We start from the raw sequence: 20,714 nt of genomic DNA, 5'->3' as shown, positions 1-20,714 counted from the left end.
GACCTTTGCCTTGCTGCATTGCATATACTATCACTATAGTTGATATCCATTCTCAAACTTTAGTGTGAACTTGCAAAATTAATTCTTCATGAGAAAACAAACTTTTCCCTAAGGGAGAGTATGAATTAGGTAATTTAGAACTGATGAAAGATATTTCCAAGTGGATTCTTAAAATTTTATACCATTCATTAATAGCTTTGTCTTCCCTCTGTGCTTGTTAATTTTATGTTTGTCACATATGTCTTCACTTAAGCAGTTGATTCTCTACAGGTTCCAGTTATGTGTGTGTTGGTAACCATCACATTCACCTTTTAAACTACTTTATTGCATTGAAAGTTTTTAAAGGATTCAGTAGTTGTGCTTTTCTAATGGTATTTCCTATTCAGGTTGCTGAATATTATAATTTTATGATTAAATTTATCAGGTTTATTATTTTAGACACATCGTATGATGCCTGTTTTATGATATAGTCATATAAAATATGTCAGCATATAATTTATCAAGTGTTAGAATATAGAATGTATTCTTTTGTTTCAATATAGTTCTTTTTATCAAATAGAATGCTTGAACGCTGAGTGAGTTCATTTCTAATCCCAAAGTGACTGATGTAATCTAAGGGCATATCAACCCAGTATCAAAAAATGAACTTACAAAACATGCGATTAACTATTTTTTTTCTAAGATTTTTAGAGTTTTATGATAAATGCAAAGAAAAAAATAATTGTATTTAGAGAACAAAATTACTTGATATTTGTAGTTTTCAATATATTAGAGTAAAGGTAAAATTATTTTCTTTAAGTAACGGTGAAGGTGGGACTCTGAGCTGAGGTTTAAATGATTGGAAGACTTCCGCAGTGCTTTCTGGATTTGCTACGTAGAAGGAACTTCTACGCACTCTCTTCAGTTGTGTCTCAAATAGGCTTTGAACAGTGACTTCTTTCTACTAAGGCTGCGTAGACATGGCAAGCATTTCATGCAGCCAAGGGTTTTTTGAAGAGAAAGACTCATATTCCTTGTGGTTTAAGTAAAGGAGATGCATTAGCTGAACTGTTTCTTTTTTTATATAAGATATTATTATTATTATTTACACAGCCTCTCATTTTTACACATTAGGATAAATCTTTTTTAAAAAATAATTTTAAGGGAATGATGATAAAGATAAAAATCTGACTGTATACCCTTTTAACTTTATGTGTAAGAGGAATTTCTTGAAATTTGTTCAAACCAAATAGAATTATGTTTTCTACTTAAGAAATAACGTTAATAAAAGGTAAAAACATGTTTATAGAAAATACCTGTTAACACTGGTTTGATACAAGAATCCAGTCAAATTGGAGCAGGTATCTGAAGATTTGTAGTGTTCTATTCGAATAGGACACTTTAAGATTCATCTCACTCTTTTATCAACATCTCCAGATTTCTTCGAATGGCTAAGGAACAAAATAAAACATCAAGCTTCAGTGACTTAAAAAAAAGTAATGGGTTTTGTTAATGTTTGTTTACAGTTGCCTGTTCGTTCAAATAGGTTTTATTATTTGATTTTAGAATAGTAAATGTCAGTAAAAATTTTTGACTATAATTTTGGGAGATTTTATATAGTCTGTCAGTAGAGGCAGCATTGTACCTTGATTTAGCATAGTACACTACTAGTGTCTTCTGTTTAAAAGATTTTCATTGCTAAGTGTTCCTCTCCTTTTTGACCTTATCTTAGGACATTTTTATTTACGGAGTAGTAAAAAATGGAGCTCTTTTCTTCTAGATGCACTTCTTGAGATTTTTGTAACCTCGAAATAAAGTAAGAAAACTCATATTTGGTGAAGTGGCGCAAGTTCATCTAGGCACAAAGTAGTAAAGAACTTTGTGATTACATTTTAGTTTCTAGAAAGTTAGACACTTCACTTTCTCAAGGACTTCTGATAATTTCTATTGAAAGATCAAATGTCAGATGTCCTGGGAAAATACTTTTGCTAGTCTTGAAAAAAGGTTGAAGATGTGTCCTTAATTTATCATTATAAAAGTAATTATAGACATTTATCCTGCTGATGTTATCTGATATGAATGGTCCAAGGAGTATGGAATGAAAACAGTTGGAAGTTGAAGCCCACTTTCTTAATTAGCCTTGCATTGTTGAACTGGGGAGGGCAGAGGTAGCTCTACTGTGGAATGTTACTATGATCACATTTGTTTCATCTGTTTTCTTTTTTTTCTTTTAGGAGTTCCTAGATTAGGGTAGGGGAAGTACAAGTAATAGTTCTTATCTTTCTTGTTTGCTTATTTGAGAATTAGTGAATAAACAGTTTTTAGAATGCAGATTAATGTTAAACTTTTGAAAATTTCAGAAGTAAATAACCCTTCTTTGTACCTCAGCCCAGAGAGCATGGGACTTCTTGACCCAGCGACCAGTGATGGGCGAGTTATTTTCTTCTTACCCTGGCAAAAGATGACGATCGCTGGCACTACTGATACTCCAACTGATATTACACACCATCCAATTCCTTCAGAAGAAGATATCAACTTCATTTTGAATGAAGTGCGTAATTACCTGAGTTGTGATGTTGAAGGTAACTTAAGCATTCCTTTAAGTTTGTGTCTGCGTGTTCACATCTCCCAAGCCATTCCAGCTCTCGCTGGATAACTGCTATATCTCCAGTCTGACTCATCTTCACACTTGGCCTCCTGTGCCTCTTAGAACATTTATGAGGGCCAAATTTTAACATAATGGGAAGAAATTGCCTTTTCTCCTCTACTTTCTATATTCACATGAAACTCATGCAGTCCTTTTCTGATAATTTCTAATGGCAGGATTAGAGTAGACCCCTCTAGCTCTGAACACTCATGTACTTCTAGAAAAGGATGAAATGTGTACATCATGGTTTAATTTCTACAACTTGGGAAGGTCTAATTTACAGATGCAGGATATCAATAGGAAATAATTAAGCAAATAAACAAAAGACTGGAACTATATTTGTAAGATGCTTAATGGCCTGGTACTACATGGAAAGTATAGTGTTGACCAGTGGGTTTAGCAAAATTTAAAAAGCCAAAATACTTTCAAGTAAGAAGAGGGGGGAAAAAAAAAGCGTTTCAACTTGACTATCAGAGTATTTTCTTTGGTGATTTATGTGGATTTTTTTTTTTTGGTTTATTTGTTTTTCATTCAGGCCGGTCTCAGAAGTTTCCCAACACTGTGCTTCTATGTTTCCTCTCTCAGTTGAGTCTCTTTATGCATCTAGTCACTCAGACTAGAAGTGGTGTGCTTCTTTTTCATGTCCTTTCTTTTCTCATATCTAGTCTAATGCCTATCTATGCTTACTCTGAATACCGGGGAAATCCCTTAGCCACTCATTGCCCTGGTTCACATCTGTGCCATTTCTCACTTGAACACTTATATTGGTCCCCCAATGGCCTCCTTAGGTCAGGTCACTCTCCATGTTCAGTCTAATTCTTCTACCAGAGCTTACTTTCTAAAACACAATTCTGATCATCACCCTTTGGATAGCTTCTCATTGACTTTAGGAAAAATGCTAAATTCTCTTGCATGAAACATAAGACTGTTTTTTGTTTTTTGTTTTTTTGTGGCAGAATCTTACTCTGTTACCCAGGCTGGAGTGCAGTGGTGTAATCTCAGCTCACTGCAACTTCTGCCTATCAGGTTCCAACAATTCTCCTGCCTCAACCCCCTAAGTAGCTGGAACTAGGTGCTCTCCACCATGCCCAACTCCTTTTTTTTTTTGGTATTTTTGGTAGAGACAGGGTTTCACTATATTGGCCCAGGGTGGTCTTGAACTCCTGACCTCGTGATCTGCCTGCCCCAGCCTTCCAAAGTGCTAGGATTACAGGCGTGAGCCACTGCGCCAAGCTGAAACATAGGGCTTTTTCCAACTTGCCTTTGTGTATTTATATTCAACTATTCCCCATCCCTGCATTCTGTGGTCTAATCATGTTTTATTAGGTTGAATGTTGTCTTGTTAGGTTTCATGTCTTATTAGGTTAAACCTTCATGTCTTATTTAGGTTGTAGCTTTGCTCTGTGACACCCTTTTCCCCAGCTCCTCACCTTGGCAAGATTTTTATACTTGAGAAACCACCTATCCTTTATATTCCTGTGGGATGTTGGTCATACCATTTGTTTATCACAACATTATATTATAGATGTATTCTCACTTGAAGCTCCTTGAGGGTGAGGGTTTTTGTTTGTATTTAGCTACAAATCTTGATATCTTATTGGTATGCTACTCATGATTGTTTTGAATTAAAATAAGTTAGTTATAGATCCAGCATTTTTGATACAGTAGCAGTTTGAAAATCTATATTAAAGTGTAAAGTTTATAATTAAAAATAATCCTCCTATATTTATATCAGAAATCTTTTTATAATCTTGACATCAGTGAAGAACATGGAAAATTGCTATTTTAGTCTGAATGTAACTCACTAGCAGCTATGTATCCTTTTTCCCTAAAGGATTTTTTTTTTCGTTATGTGATCATGCATTTGTAAACAAAACAAACTGCTTCAAAAACGGTTCAGGTGACTGCTAGTTTTAATTGACTAATCCTATGGCATAGTATTAGTTGCTTTTAATCTAACGTAATGGATATAATTTCATTCTTAATAGAGTCTCTTTGGATATCTATAATAGTAGTATAAAATATACTAAATATATATAATTGAAATCCATGTGTGTTTAAGATTCACACTCACATACACACTCATACGTGGTATTTGAAAAATAATTTGACTTGTTTAACATTCATGTTTAAATACTGAAACTGCATTACAGTTTTAGCTTGGTACCTTTTTTTCTTTTTCATTTAGTTTTCTAGGCGGAGCTTCAACACTGGATTATGATTATATTTTAACAAATTTATTAATGTTAATGAATCTTGCTTCATTTCTCATTTACCTATATATAGTATTTGTTGAAAGTGGGTTCATATCTGGGCCTGAAGATCAGGAAGTTTAGATTGTTGGAGCAAGATATAAATTAATTCAGGAGGAGAGAACTCAGTGTTGACAGTTTCCAAAATCTTAAAGTTCAAATGCAGCAAGGATGAGAAATGTAACTCCTTATCCTGCTAAGAAGCTGGATGTGCTGGAAGCAGGTGTGGGTTCCAGAAGGCTGCGGTGCCCATATTGTAGGTGGGGATCTCTACCCGCGAAATGAGCGTGGGGCTTTAATGTTCTACCTATAAATACATGGAAGATTTGGCATACCTGGTTGGTCCATAAAAATCTTCTCAATTAACATACCATTTTGTAGTCAGTGAATTGGTGAAACTAACAGTTATTGTTAGTTCTGATGTTTGATAAGAGTGGTTGGAATTAATATCTAAACATTGCAAATCAGGTCTTTCTCCTGGTGATCTGGCGACATCTTGAGATTAAGAGTCCTCCAGGGTAAAAGCAGAAATGGAAGCCCTTTCCTAGACTTTATTGATTTCCCTGTGTGCAGCACTTGTCACACCTTTCCTTAAAAAAATAATTAACAGCCAGGCGCGGTGGCTCAAGCCTGTAATTCCAGCACTTTGGGAGGCCGAGGCGGGTGGATCACGAGGTCAAGAGATCGAGACCATCCTGGTCAACATGGTGAAACCCCATCTCTACTAAAAATACAAAAAATTAGCTGGACATGGTGGCGCGTGCCTGTAATCCCAGCTACTCAGGAGGCTGAGGCAGGAGAATTGCCTGAACCCAGGAGGCGGAGGTTGCGGTGAGCCGAGATCACGCCATTGCACTCCAGCCTGGGTAACAAGAGTGAAACTCTGTCTCAAAAAAAAAAAAAAAAAAAAAAAAATTAACAGTGATTCTTCATAGCTTCTTTTCATTCTTGTTTCTAATTGACTGAGGGACTCATATTTGAGAAATTACTGTTGGTCTTAATAAAGAGTATTAATTAACTAGAGTATGTCTATATCTTAAAGCAAGACCAGTCAAATCCATATTTTTTTCTCAAGGAATTTTAGTGAAAGCTGCTATTCTCTTCTAGACTGATGAAACGTGAAAAAGAAGCTCAGCTTGAGGTACCATTCCATTATTCCATTACATGCTATTGCTAAACGTAACTTAACATTTACAGTTATATGCTTTATTTTTTAAAACTTTTCCTACTGTCGAGCACTTCTTATGTGAGACACTGCTAAGCAAGCATATTACCGGTTAGATCTTTGACTCCCCATTAACAATCTGATGAGGCTGATTTAATAATTCCCACTTTCTAGTTGAAGAAACTGAGGCCCAGTGACATTAGGCTTTTTGCCTATAGCTAGTTAGTATTGGAGCCATTAGTACTCAAGTTGACTATAAGTAAGCTTGGTTCTAATACTTGTGCTTCTAAATACTGTGCAGTACTCTGCTAGTTGATTCTGGGTTTCCTGATGTGACATTATTGGGCATTAGGGAGTGGTAAGCTTATCAGTTCATTTCATGGAAGCTGCTAGATACCTTTAGCATGGCAATGACCGTTGCTCTCCACTGTCCTTATTTGGATTTGAATGTTAAACTAGAGGAGGTTCCTATCTCATAACTAATCCCTTGGGCCAACCAGACTTCTTTACAGATTTAAAAAATAAAGTTTGATTTAGATCCTAGCGCAATAGTTTTGAAATGTTTTATATTCACGAGGATTGAAATCATCATTCTAAAAGGATTTATTAAATGGATAAGTAAAATTCCAACAGCAGTTTCTGAGCCTCCCCAAATGGCTATATCCTTAAGGAAAAAAAGTGTCAAATCTTAACACTCCATGCTATTCACAGCAGCTGCCACACTTCTGCAAAATGCGTCGGAACAATTCTGAAAAGCATTTTGCCTGTTGGGATAAGACCATGTCTTCTTTTACAATTTAGAAAGCTTTCCATTCACAGGCTGAATTTTCTAGATTACTTGTTTGTTCTTTTCTGAAATGGGTAATTGATAGTTCTGCGTTTCTTATTGAGTTAGGAAGAAAAATGATCTTTTGAAAAATGTATCATTAAGTCTGCTGTGTAGAGGTTAATCAGAAGGCTGCAGTGACAAAACTCAGCTATGACTTAACAGAATTGAGAGAGAGAGAAGATTTGCTGAGTGCTTTATCCACGTAGTTTTTCCTGGAGTGCTTCTTTAGGCAGCTTCTCTACTTGTACACAGGTTTTCACATAGGCAATTAGTAGTGTTTATAGATTGCCTGTTATTCAATTAACAACTGAGCTGGCCATATCAACTCACTGCAGACCTGCCTTTTCACTGCCAGAGATTGTACCAGGGTTATCAACTTACACAGGCTTGGATGTCTTCCAGCTGTTTAATTATAGTGTCACACGCTTTGCTTTTTCTAGTTTCATTAGTTTATAAATGTAATATGGTATCTTATTTCTGTGATTAACACTTCATTTCAGCAGGTTAAACATGCTGGTAGAGAAGTATTGATTTCTGACACTATTTCCCCTGTGTTCATTTAGATATTTTCACATGTCTTTTATTGATTCTTTTTTGAAAGTGGCAAATGTGGGGGAAAAAAAAACCACACCCCAAAATGTATGTCTAAATAACTATTATGAAGCTGAACCACACATTTAGCTCTTAATTGTCACTTCTAGTAGGCTTTATTTTCTATTAATTTTTAAAACAAATGCTTATCTTTCCAAGGATAATAGTAAAAATACTTATTTTTTTTCAACTGTGAAAATTGTCTGTTCAACTTTACTATTTATATTTTACTTTTCATATATTATATATACTAAAACCTGAATGAGTTATTTATCGGGAATGTAATACACATGATTCTTAAACATGATGGTAAGAGTATTTTACTTTCTCACCACCTTTTGAAAATATTGCAAAGTACTTTTATAGTTGTCACTTAAAAAATTAACTGGGTGTCCTCTAGGTAAGACAGTCTTTAAATAGTCTTTAATGATGGATTTTTCTCAACTTTATTTAATAGTAGTATTTTTTTCTTTCATCTTGTTTTATTTAAAGCACTCATGTAATTTGGAAGGGAATATTCAGTTGTTCAACATACAGTCATTAGAAACCTATATGAAGCCTAGCATATTATCTCAGAGGCCCAAGCATTCTTGATTTGGTTTGGTAATACTGGCTGTTACAGTTTGATGTAAAAATCTCAGAGAATGATTAAATGTTCCACTTAATAATTACTCATAACTATATATGACCCTTTACTTGATAACACTATTGAGGTATTGAAAAATATTATAATTGACACTGCTGGAGACTTTCAGCATGGTGAGAAAGAGATGAAGCAATAATGAAATTTTGTTAAGCTGTCCTGGCAGTATGAGAACTAGAAAAAGTTTGAGCTCTAAAGCATAGAGGCCGTGAGTTATATTATTTTCTTCACATGTTATACTATGGAGAGTTAAAGTGGGTGATGGTCACTTACTAATCTTGAGTATACCGTCTTTGGTACAACTGGTTTCTGGGTGAGTACTTGAAGGTGGAAGTACTTAATTGAATGAAAATATTTTTCATTGGTTTGAATTTATGAGATTAGCAAGAGGGGAGGAAAGGTTGAAATGGTACATACTGACATGAATGACAATAAAGTGTTTGGGAGCTATTATAGCAGATTTTATTCTCATGCACAAAGTAGTTACAGTCCAATTTCAGTGAAAGGATGCTCCATTGGAGATGTGGGCAAGGTAGCCAGTAGAAGTAACTAGTGGAATCTCCCAGACAAGTCTGAGATCTAATATTTGGAGGTTTTGTACTCTAGAGCTGCTCGGTGCTGTATGATAACCATTAGCCACTGGTAGTTATTTGAATAGCCACTTGTAGTTATTTAATTTTTTTTGTTTGTTTGTTTAAGTAAAATAAAGAAATTGGTTATCTTGTAAAACAAAAACTCCAAATACAAGAAGCCTCAAGAGGTGATTCATTTAATGACTTATCAATGTCTAAGATACATTATCCTTATTTATCTTCACTCTACAATCTTCCAAGGTAGTTTCATCCTAAGGTTGTTTTCCCTGTGGTTACCTCACGTCTGTAACAGCACCAGGCAGAATTTATAGATATCGTAATGATTCTTTGTTCAGACTAGCATCTATTACTTTGAATCTTTCTTGAAAAAACTTTCATAAGAGTTTAACAGTGTACAAGATTTCCACTGTGGGTAAATAGGTGATAAGGAGAGGAACCTGTTAGCTTCATAAGTTGCTGTCTTTTATTCAAGAGTTAGAATTAATGTCTCACATGTTTAGCTGTGCTATGCCCCTTAAACATGGATTATACCCAAGGTCCTGAGCAGTCATTACTAAATGAGTGGTGGGGAAGTACAAGCTCTTAATTCTTCAGTGGCAAGTAGAGTTTTGAATCATCCCTAAAAATCATTACATCTCAAGGTTAGGAGAGGAACTGATATAGGTAAACTGATCCAACCACCTTCTGGTCTAATAATGTAAAAATTCTGCAGGCCATAAAGACTAATTCACAATTTAAATAAGGATATTTGATCATCCCTGAACGTATTATTTTCAATGAGTTTAATCCCAGCATTCAGCTGATATAATTATCAGGCTAAAAACTGAATGCTAAGATGTCAGGCAAAGTGAATTAAAGTTCTTAACACATTATGAAATCTTTAACTATTTTTTTTTTTTTTTTTTTAGTATCCTCCAGGAGTAAGTATTAAAAATGGTATCAGTAGTGATAATGTTTTACATAGTGTTCCTAGATGAATGAAAAACTTGAATGTTTTAGTTTCATCTTTTGTTTCAGACAATACAATTTCATAGCTGTGCTTTTCTACCTATTATAACAGAAAAGGCATTTGCCACGGATTATTTGCATATGTCTCAAATTTACTCTGCAAAGCCTAATATTCCATCAAATAACTTTAAAATTAGTCAGAGAGCTTCAAGAGTTGAAACCAAATTCCTGATCAGTGTGGCTACCTAAGGAATTTCACAGACACTACAGGGACTGTGGGATGACCACAATGACGTTTTAAGTGGGTTTGCTAAGTTTTATTTTTATCTCAGAGGGTGACGTGAACTCTAATGGAAAATAGTGGTAATTTCCTAGTTAGGTTTTTGGTAAAGATTAAAACACTTTTTACAACTTGTTTTGAGGTTTTATATGACTGGTAAAATTGTGTAAAGCAGGAATTAATCCTCATTCCACAGATGCCATCCAGATTAAATCTATTTAAGAGAATGAACACATCAGAGGGGACAAATCTAGGGATGGAATCCCAGCGTCGAGGTCCTGTATGGTCTCCAGTTCATAAGACTGAGAAGGCTTAGGCTTTCCTTGCCAGTTAATTATGTTAGTGTTTCAGTTGCAGTGTTTGGATATGGGTTTGAATGAACATCCCATTGAGGTGATGGGTTCTGTTCTTTCAGATTACAGTCATATCAAGAGTGCAGCCTTTAAGAATCTATAGTAAAATATGCCAGAGTGACTTTAGTTGAGTTTATTTTTAGCAGAAACCTGTTATTCATTTTAGATCACGATGCAAAGATTATCTGTTATCCAATATAGCTTGTTTTTAAGGGTCTTTTTCTTATAATTGGTAAGGCACAGTTTTGTTTTGTTCTGTTTTTTCAGCAAGAACTATTCCAATCATTTCAAGGAGTCTTTGTGACTTTTTATACAACAAGTCTGCTAGATACATACCTAACTACTTTTCAGATGGTGATGTATATAGATATACAGAATGTTTGCTGTACAAAGGCACATGGCCAAGGGTTGAGTGGGAGCTGAAATTTAGCCCTGCTCTCTGATCATAAAACTGATTCCTGCATGGGATTTATGGATTTGAACTAGAACATGGGCATGGTATGGGCTAATAAAGGTCCTGATACTTCTAATATATTATAGGTAAAATATTTCCTTAAACCTCTCATAATTTGAGACTTGAATTATATCTATTTATCCTTTTATCTTGATTTTTAAATTATGGTGGAATATACAGAACATAAAATGTACCATTTTAGCCATTTTTAAGTGTACAGTTCTGTGGCGTTAAGTACATTCACGTGGTTAGGCAGCCATCACCACCTTTCATCTCCACAACATTTGTGTTTTCCTCAACTGCAATGCTGTAACCATTCAATACTCTTATTCCCCCCTCCCCTCCCCCAGGTAACTACCATTCTACTTTCTGCTTCTATGAGTTTGAGTACTCCAAGTACCTCATATAAGTGGACTTGTACAATATTTGTCCTTTTGTGGCTGGATTATTCATTAAGTGCAATGTCTTCAAGGTTCATCCGTGTTACATGTGTCCGAATTTTCTTCCTTTTTAAGGCTGGGAAATATTTCATTGTAAATGTATGCTACATTTTATTTGTTCATCTGCTGACGGACACTTGGTCTGCTTCTGTTTTTTGGCTATTGTTAATAATACTTTGAATAAGTGTGTAAAACTTTTCTCTGCTCCATTTCTTTAGAGTATATACCCCGAAGTGTAATTGCTAGATCATACGGTAGTTCTAAATGTTTAATTTTTTGAGGAATCACCATACATTTTTGATAGTAGCTGCACCATTTTACCTTTTAACCAGCAGTGTACATGGGGTTTGATTTCTCCACATCATCATCAGTATTTGTTATTTTCTGTTTTGTTTTGTTTTTGTTCAATAATATTCATTCTAATGAGCATGAGGTGGTATCTCATTGTTGTTTTCATTTGCATTTCCCTAATCATTAGCGATGTTTAGTATCTGTTAATGTGCTTATTGGACATTTGTATATCTTTTTTAAGAAATATTGATTGAAGTCCTTTTCTAATTTTTTTTTTTTTTTTTTTTTTGAGATGGAGTCTCGCTCTGTTGCCTAGGCTGGAGTGCAGTGGCGCCATCTTGGCTCACTTCAACCTCCACCTCCCAGGTTCAAGCCATTCTCCACCTTTCAGGTAGCTGGGACTACAGTCATGTGCTGCCACACCCAGCTAATTTTTGTATTTTTAGTAGAGATTGGGTTTCACCATACTGCCCAGGCTTGTCTCAAGCTCCTGACCTAGTGATCCACCTGCCTCAGCCTCCCAAAGTGCTGGGATTACAGACGTGAGCCACTGCGCCCAGCTCCTTTTTTCATTTTTTAATTCAAGTTGTTTGATTTGTGTTGTTGCATTTTAGGGATTTCTCATACATTCTGCATACATGATATGTTCTTATCAGTATATGATTTGCAGATATTTTATCTATTCTATGAGGTACCTATTCATTCTGTTAATAGTGTCTTTTTAATATTGATGAAGTGTATTTTATCTTTGTTTTCTTTTGTTGCCTGTGCTTTTGATGTCTATCCAAGAAATTATTGACAAGTTTAGTCTCGTAAAGCTCTTCCCGTATGTTTTCTTCTAAGAATTTTATAGTTTTAGCTCTTATGTTTAGGTCTTTGATGCATTATGAGTTAATTGTTTGTATCTGCTATAAGGTAAGGGTCCACCTTCATTCTTTTGCATGTGGAGATCCAGTTTTCCCATTGTCTTGAAGTTTTCAAGAGTATACACAGTCAATTTTTTATCAACATGGGTAATGGCTGGGAGTATGATGAAGAAGAAGGGCACACATGATCCCCTAACTCCAAATCACAGTTGAAGCAAAATTTTACTCATGTTTCTATTATCCACCAATGGATTAGCTGATTTACCACAATAAATGCAGCAGGACCAGATGGGTGCTCATTTCCCTGCAGTCTATATCATCAGGCAGCTTTCACTCTTGTGCCTATAGTCAGCTCCTATAGCTAAGCTATTCTTAAGGCTGATCTACATGAAGAAGGGCAGATTCTGAAAATTCTGCCCTTGGGTCTTGCCCTTGTACCAGTTAGACCAGAACCATAGCTGACCTTCTCTCTTCAGTCATTTTTAGGCTAGTAATGAGTGCTATTCAACAACTGTCTAATTTTAATAATAAACTTAATCAGCCTGGGTATAGTTGGGAATTGTATGTTGACAGAGATAGTAAAGATATTTTCATGGCATCTTGAGTTTTGAAAAAACTTCCATATACTATAACTCAAGTATAATGTACCTACTAGGATAAGCCAGTATACCTGTTTCTGTGTCACTGCTAAAGATAATGGGATGAGAAAAAAAAAGGCAGAGTATCGAAATTGTCAGAAGTTGAGAGACAGTACAATTTACGAGGTAAAAATATGGACTTTAAACTTAGAAAGAAGAAGGTTCTGACACTGCTTTACCATATATAAGATGTTTGCTTTGAGCAGGTTTGTTGCCCAACTTGATTTGTTAAATGTTTGCATTTATCTGTTTTCTGATCTGTATAGGGAGAATAATAATAACCAATGCTGTGGGGTTGTGAGATTAAACAAGATGTCTATGTCAAGTGCTTTGCACAGTGGTAGGCCTGCTGTAGAGACACTCAGGAAAAGGGTGGTATTGATGAAGGGAGAAAATATAATATCCTGTTACAGGTTTGTTTAATTTGTTAAGGATCTTTATCTTCACTGAGAACAGATAGGAAGATGTATTCTAGAAGGAAATTTAACAATTTATGCATCTCTTGGATTGGTTTTGTTTGTTTCTGCTTTTTTTTTTTTTTTTTTTTTTTCTTGTTTTTCTGACTGCTCCAGGTTGCTTCAGCTGGAGGATTGCTAACATTGCCTCTTTCGCTTCCTTTGTGGTATCAGTGTCAGTGATTTCCTAAGTTTTTTACTTTTTCATGGAGCTTATCTTTGTAACAGAATAATTATTTTTGAGATTTAACAGAATAATTATTTATGAGATTTTCTTGCACCTATCCACAGACTTAGTCTTTATCTTTTTTTAGGCTTTTTCTCCTTTTTAAACTGCACACGTGTGTATTCCTGTCACTGAACTCTTTTTATTAACTATTCAATATTTTTGTTGAAATATTTCTGAGCAATCTTCTTAACTCTTGGCATTGATTTCTACCAGTAAGAAGAGGCGATGTCCTGGCAGCATGGAGTGGTATCCGTCCCCTTGTTACAGATCCCAAGTCTGCAGATACTCAGTCTATCTCCCGAAATCATGTTGTCGATATCAGTGAGAGTGGCCTTATTACTATAGCAGGTATGACATATTACTTCATTATTTTATTTTCTACTTTTTTATTGTTATAGGGAAAGGGTCTCACCCACCACTAGGTGATTCTCCCACTTCAGCCTCTCAGCCTCCCGAAGTGTTGGGATTACAGGCGTCAGCCACTATACCTGGCTTTCTGTCTTGTAATTTGGATGTGCTTTAGATACAAGTTTGATTTAAATTGTCCTGCCAGAATCTTTTTTAACTTTATTGAACAAGGATTTTTTTTTTTTATTTTGAGTAAAGTTTTACACAATACCATCTTTGTTACAAACAAGAGGAGAATTTTGTTATTGATAAGTGTGACAAATGGTTAATTATAAGAAAAATAAGGGCTGGCAACCTAATGAATTGTCTACCAACTTCTTTGTAGGTGGAAAGTGGACAACTTATCGATCTATGGCAGAAGATACCATAAATGCTGCAATCAAAACTCACAATTTAAAAGCAGGACCAAGTAGAACAGTTGGGCTTTTTCTTCAAGGGGGTCAAGATTGGAGCCCCACACTCTACATTAGACTTGTCCAGGATTATGGACTTGAAAGTGAGGTGAGTGTGCATTGCCACATCATTTTTTACCTAATCTCTCACTGTTGCAAGTAACAGAACTGGCAGCAATGATGTGGTCTCCTTCATTGAGACTTCCTTTTGCTAGGTGCGTTTCTGCCTGTCTATTGTGGAAGGAAAAAAAGATGATCTTACTTTGCTTTATTTGCCCAACAAGCAGTTACACTTTATGAAATGTATTTTATTAAAACGTGGAGTTTATTTGGTTTGTTTCTAGTATGTAGGGCATCCCAAATTCTGTCTCAGGCATGAGTAAGGCTGTTCTTTAGAAGTGATATCAGTAGCAAAATGAAGCTGAAGCTTCATCAGTCATTGATACAGTGATGCATGTGTAAGAGAGTTAGTGCTGGCCTAAGCATTCGAAGGCCAAGTGGTTTCCTCCCACAAAATCAAAATCTAATACTCTCCGAGAGCTATTAGTTACAGGCTGTGAGAAAACTGACAAGATAAGCGTGTATGTTTTTTGCTTTGTGCCTGGAAGGTATTGATATTCAAAGTGCCTGCCTAATGTAGCTCTGTTTCTCTAGGTGGCACAGCATCTTGCCGCCACCTATGGTGATAAGGCTTTTGAGGTGGCCAAAATGGCGAGTGTTACTGGCAAAAGGTGGCCTATTGTTGGAGTACGTCTTGTGTCAGAATTTCCATATATTGAAGCAGAGGTACGTGAACGGTCACATAGGAATTTCATGTCTGTCATGGGATACCATTTATCTGTTTATTTTCATCTTCTTTAAAAATTATATGTAGCTAAGTTTTAATGCACATGAGTCAGCTAAAACCTTGACAACTATGTCTCCAATACAGATCATTTTATTTATAAAATATTAATCTTAATTCTGAAGTGATATTGATAGTGGTAATAACAACATAAAATACAGATTTCTTTTTTCTCCATCAAACTGTCTGTAATCGTGTTAATTCACAGTTGTCCCTTTTGTGCATTTACAGCTCTTTAAGTTTGTACCACTCATGTCCTACCTACATATCTCGATGTGACAGTTTCTCAAAGATTTAAGTCTTGTTTCTTATCCAGCTTTCCAGTTTTGTGAAATCAGAGACCAGTCTTTGTATTTAGTTGTCATTCACTGTGCCTTAAAATATTGATGTCCAGTGAATATTTACTTGTTGATTGAATTCAGGGTTCCTATATTCTTGTTACTCTAAGACAAAAAACTGTACAGCCTTAAAGAGGTGAGATCATAACTTTTTGACACTCATCCTTTTCCTAGTCAGCTATGTAAATTAAAGTCCACATTATGTATAAGCATAGAGAGATAAGTGATGACTGTGGATGGTTAATGCGAAGTGTTGCAGTTTTCATGTTTATGCCAGGTTCTATTGAGGAAAAAGGCATTAACTCTTGTCCAATTTTTGCCGTTTTCCAAACCTCCTTTGGCAAGCAGACGGAAAAATTCTGTGATGCCACTATTTGTCTCATGCCTGCTGGAGGACCAGAGAGATTAAAGAAAAATGTTAACTTTCTGAATCACAAATTTATTATTTTTTTTAATGAAACTTTTTCTCATTTTCTAAAGAAGGGTGTCAACTAATAACTTTTCTTTAAACTCAGGTGAAATATGGAATTAAGGAGTATGCCTGTACTGCTGTGGATATGATTTCACGTCGCACTCGCCTGGCCTTTCTAAATGTCCAGGCAGCGGAGGAAGCCCTACCCAGAATTGTTGAACTAATGGGCAGGGAACTAAATTGGGATGAGTATAAGAAACAGGTATTATATAGAAGTCTTTAAAACCACAATTCCCATTATAAACTTGGAACGGCTTAATTATCGTAGTTTTTGATAACCTTACATTTCTTACCAGTTTTTCTGTGTGTATGTTTAATATTGTTAGGCCTTAGGAAAATGGAAAGAGATTCTTGTCCCAAAATTTAGTTGTTTATGGAAAATCTCTTCTAGAAAATGCTCATAAATTTACAGTCATAATTCCTAAAAAAGAAAGATAATATTGATTGTGGTATGGAACCTTTTTTGGTTTTCACTGAAAACACTCTTAGAACATAATCAGTGAAGTTCACACTCCTGCTAGTTTGTCTTTGGTAAGAAATGTGGCTTTTCTGCCTGAGCACTAAATGCTTATTATTTGTGTCATTTGAGATTTTATATTTATATTCAAATTTTTAAAAGCCATTGATGCTCAGATCCATACACCAACCCCTACCCCGCCCACCACCAACATATTCACATACACATATATATGCACACAAACACACATACCGGATTGGGCCAAGTAGATCTTTATGTTTTTTAATTAACGCAAACTATTGTGTTATGCAGAGGGTAATGAAGCATATTTATATATTCACAAAATACTTTCTGTATTCACTGGGTTCAGTTCCGTTCCTCCAAGATCTTTTGAACCCATTTCATTTAGGCACTTTAGCCACCACTTTGCTGCATTGGCTCTGGTTAGTCTCACCAGTGACCTCCATGTCACTCAATAAATTCGTTAACTTGAAGTCCTTGTTTTACTTGTCCAGTTAGCAGCATATGACACAATTTATTCCCCCCTCCTTCTTGAACAATATTTTGCTTTCTAGAACTCCACCTCTCTTTGATCTCCTCTTACCTCCCCCAAACTACTACTCCTATAGACTTTTCCATGTTGTCAATGGCTATTCCAACCTTCAGTTACTCAAGCCTAAACATTAGTATCATACTTTATGCATTCTCTTATACCCTATCTAAATATGTTAGCATATCATACCATATTTATCTTCAAGTAACTATTTGAATTCAACCCTTTCATTTAAAAAATCATTTTCTTTCAAAATTTTTTAAATAAACACTTTGTGTTGAAGTGAATTCAACTGTTTCTTAACATATCCAGCTGCCATCACCCTGATTCAGGGTGCACTGAATCAGGTTACAGGTATCTGTCACATGGATTACTGTAATAACTTCCTTCCTCTAAACTGGTATCCCTTTTTTAACAACTTCAGTAGTTAGTTTATTAATACATAATCCAGATCATTGGATATGTCAGTGTGAAATTCAGAGGGAAGGCTTGGGCTAGAGATATAAATTTGAGTTGATATTTAAGCCATCAGACTGGATGAGATTATATAGGGAATTAATGTAGTTAGACGATGAAAACAGTCCAAAGGCCAAGCACTGGAGTACACCAAAATTTAGAAGCTTAGAAGATAGGAAATATCCAGGAAAAAGAGAAAATAATAGCTAGTGAGGTTAGAGGAGGTGTGAGAAGATGCAAAAGGGAATGTTGACCTAGAAGGTAAGAAAGAAAGTATATCTTAGTTCATTTGGGCTGCTAGAACAGAAATACCACAGACTGGGTGGCTTAAACAACAAACATTTATTTATTATGGTTCTGGAGGCTGGGGAGTCCAAAATCAAGGCTTCAGTAGATTTCGAATTTGGTGGGGGCCTGTGTTCTGGTTTATTTATATTGCTGTGTTCTCACCTGGCATGAGTGAATGAACATTATTGGGCATCTGTGTTACATGCTGACAGTGCAAGGAAAGAATTGGTCATGTGGCCTGTTTTTAAAGTATTCTCATTCTAGTGGCGATTTCCAAAGATGGTTACATATCAAAGTCACCTGGGGAATGTGGAAGAAAAGGGCTTGCCTTCAGGAGTTTCTTTTTTCTTTTTTTTTTTTTTTTTTTTGAGACGGAGTTTCACTCTTGTTACCCAGGCTGGAGTGCAATGGCGCGATCTCGGCTCACCGCAACCTCCGCCTCCTGGGTTCAGGCAATTCTCCTGCCTCAGCCTCCTGAGTAGCTGGGATTATAGGCACGCGCCACCATGCCCAGCTAATCTTTTGTATTTTTAGTAGAGACGGGGTTTCACCATGTTGACCAGGTTGTCTCGATCTCTCGACCTTGTGATCCACCCGCCTTGGCCTCCCAAAGTGCTGGGATTACAGGCTTGAGCCACCGCGCCCGGCGCCTTCAGGAGTTTCTTAATCCTGATCATGCCTTTGTCAGGGATAACATTTGCCCCCATTTTATAGTTGAGAAAACAGGTTCACAAGGTAAGACTCTGTTAGAGTTTATACCAACAGTCAATTGTAAAGCAGGGATTGAAAACAGGTATTCTGATCCCAGAGCATAAGCATTCTCCATCCTGTCTTGCTGCATCTGCATTAGCTCTACTGGTTTATAGCTATTGAGGTCTTGAGCTTTTGTTTGATTAGCTAAAGCTCTGTACAGAGGCAACACAAGAATGAAACTTCCTCCTGTGCTTGTCAGTCCTTTTTTACCATATAGAAGGATTGATGATAATGTGTTCTTCCGAAAATTATGGTTGGAATGATTTGAATATGCAGGAACATCTTTTATGCTAGGAATTCAGTCTGTAGGAGGTAGGAAGGAGGAAGAAAATTCTGTAAACTGGTTGTGTTTGGCCCTACCAAGGAAGCTAGATTTAACTTCAGTTCATATTTTATGAACAGATTTATGTTCTCAGAAATACTCTGCCATCCCCCTTAACAAAGTAACATAAATAAAGACCTAAAGCTATTACTCAATATCTGAGATGTGAGAGTATTAATGAGAGCTATGGACAGTCTAAAGAGAACAAAGGAGAGGAGGAAAAAGAATTAAAAGGTTAGAAAGTTGGACTTTTAAGAAAAGGTTAAAAGCATTGGGATTATTTAACCTGCAAAAGTGAAAGAGGAACAAGGTGATAAATAACTCTCTGTAGATGAATTGCGCTTGTTTTTTTCAGTCAGTACTTAATGAGTGACTTGTATACTGAACATTGCACCAAATATTTTAGGGGAATACTAAGTAGCTCATAGTTTTAAGATTTTAAAATCTACTTGGGTTGTTATGATACATATATAGCTCTGACATTTATGCATATTTTCCAAAATTTGGAGAAATATTTAGAGAAACTGTTACTCAAGACCAAAATCTAACCAACTTGAAAGAACTGATTAGGGAAGAAGGCAGTGTCTGGGGGAGTTGGGGATTGTTAGAGGAGTTGGCAGGAACATTTAGAGAAAAAAAAAACATTGCCAAATGGTATTCTGCAGGGTATAAATTAATATATGTAGAAAGATGACTACGTGGTCAAAAGAGTGTGAGAAAGTCTGAGTTAAACAAATAAAATCACTTCCTTTAGTGCAGATAACTTAAAACCTTTAAAATGGTTATGTATGTTTTCAGTTTCCAAAAGGGAACTTATTTGGAGTCAGACCTGACTCTCACTTTTTGGGACAAAAGGGTAGGAATGGGACTAGTACTTAGAACATATTTTGGGAAATGCTGCCCTATAGGATTTGGTAAGGTAGATTTTATCATGTTCAGACAAAAGATCCATTTTTCATTCAGAGACTATAAAGAGAAGACATTTACGTCGACTGAAGGTCTCACAAAAAAATATATTTTTTTTCAAAATTGCTTCCAATGGGGGGAAAAAGGAGAGGCAAGTGAAGACTTTGAGTGACTCTGATTAAAGCAAGCTGATAAATACCAAATATAAAACAAATAGAAGACAAGTGCTCAACAATGAAAGGAGCAATATCAGGAAAAATGTGAGTGTATATGAATAGTGTCAGGTATTGTTTCAGTGTTGGAGAAAAAATACTCAGGGCACCAATCATACTGTTAAAAAATTGGGCCAGGTGTGGTGGCTCAAGCCTATAATCCCAGCACTTTGGGAGGCCGAGGCAGGTGGATCACAAGGTCAAGAGATCGAGACCATCCTGCTCAACAAGCTGAAACCCCGTCTCTACTAAAAATACAAAGATTAGCTGGGCATGGTGGTGTGTGCCTGTAATCCCAGCTACTCGGGAGGCTGAGGCAGCAGAATTGCTTGAACCCAGGAGGCAGAGGTTGCGGTGAGCTGAGATCGCGCCATTGCACTCCAGCCTGGGTAACAAGAATGAAACTCAGTCTTAAAAAAAAAAAAAAAAAAAAAAAATCGAAGAAAAAACAATAAGACCCAACCCAGATCATTGCTTAAGATGACAGGCATCATATTCTTGAATGCTGGAAAGTAAGAAGGACTATTCAGTGTATAGTTTACTACCAATGCCCTTTTCCTTCTCTCTCCTTCTCCCTCTCAGTTTTTATGTGTGAAAAGAGTAAAATATAAATATTGGTAAGAATGAGTAGATATTGAAATAGGAGGCTACTCTGAATGA

At 36.0% G+C, this 20,714-nt stretch overlaps 1 protein-coding gene across 4 annotated transcripts in view; it reads left to right on the top strand.

Moving 5' to 3' along the window:
• GPD2 (glycerol-3-phosphate dehydrogenase 2) overlaps window positions 1-20,714 on the top strand; it is a 154,495-nt gene that overhangs the window by 122,527 nt on the left and 11,254 nt on the right. For all 4 annotated transcript variants that reach the window (XM_003921966.4, XM_074399666.1, XM_003921965.4 and 1 more), the window contains exons 9-13: window positions 2,368-2,561; window positions 13,867-14,001; window positions 14,387-14,562; window positions 15,108-15,239; window positions 16,151-16,309. In XM_003921966.4, coding sequence (XP_003922015.1) covers window positions 2,368-2,561; window positions 13,867-14,001; window positions 14,387-14,562; window positions 15,108-15,239; window positions 16,151-16,309 — 796 coding nt within the window. The remainder of the gene's footprint in view (window positions 1-2,367; window positions 2,562-13,866; window positions 14,002-14,386; window positions 14,563-15,107; window positions 15,240-16,150; window positions 16,310-20,714) is intronic.

The sequence above is a fragment of the Saimiri boliviensis genome, chromosome 5, assembly GCF_048565385.1.
Source record: "Saimiri boliviensis isolate mSaiBol1 chromosome 5, mSaiBol1.pri, whole genome shotgun sequence".
NCBI classification, from domain to species: Eukaryota; Metazoa; Chordata; class Mammalia; order Primates; family Cebidae; genus Saimiri; species Saimiri boliviensis.
The sequence above is the reverse complement of the archived record's forward strand: the minus strand, read 5'-3'. Positions and strand labels throughout refer to the sequence as shown.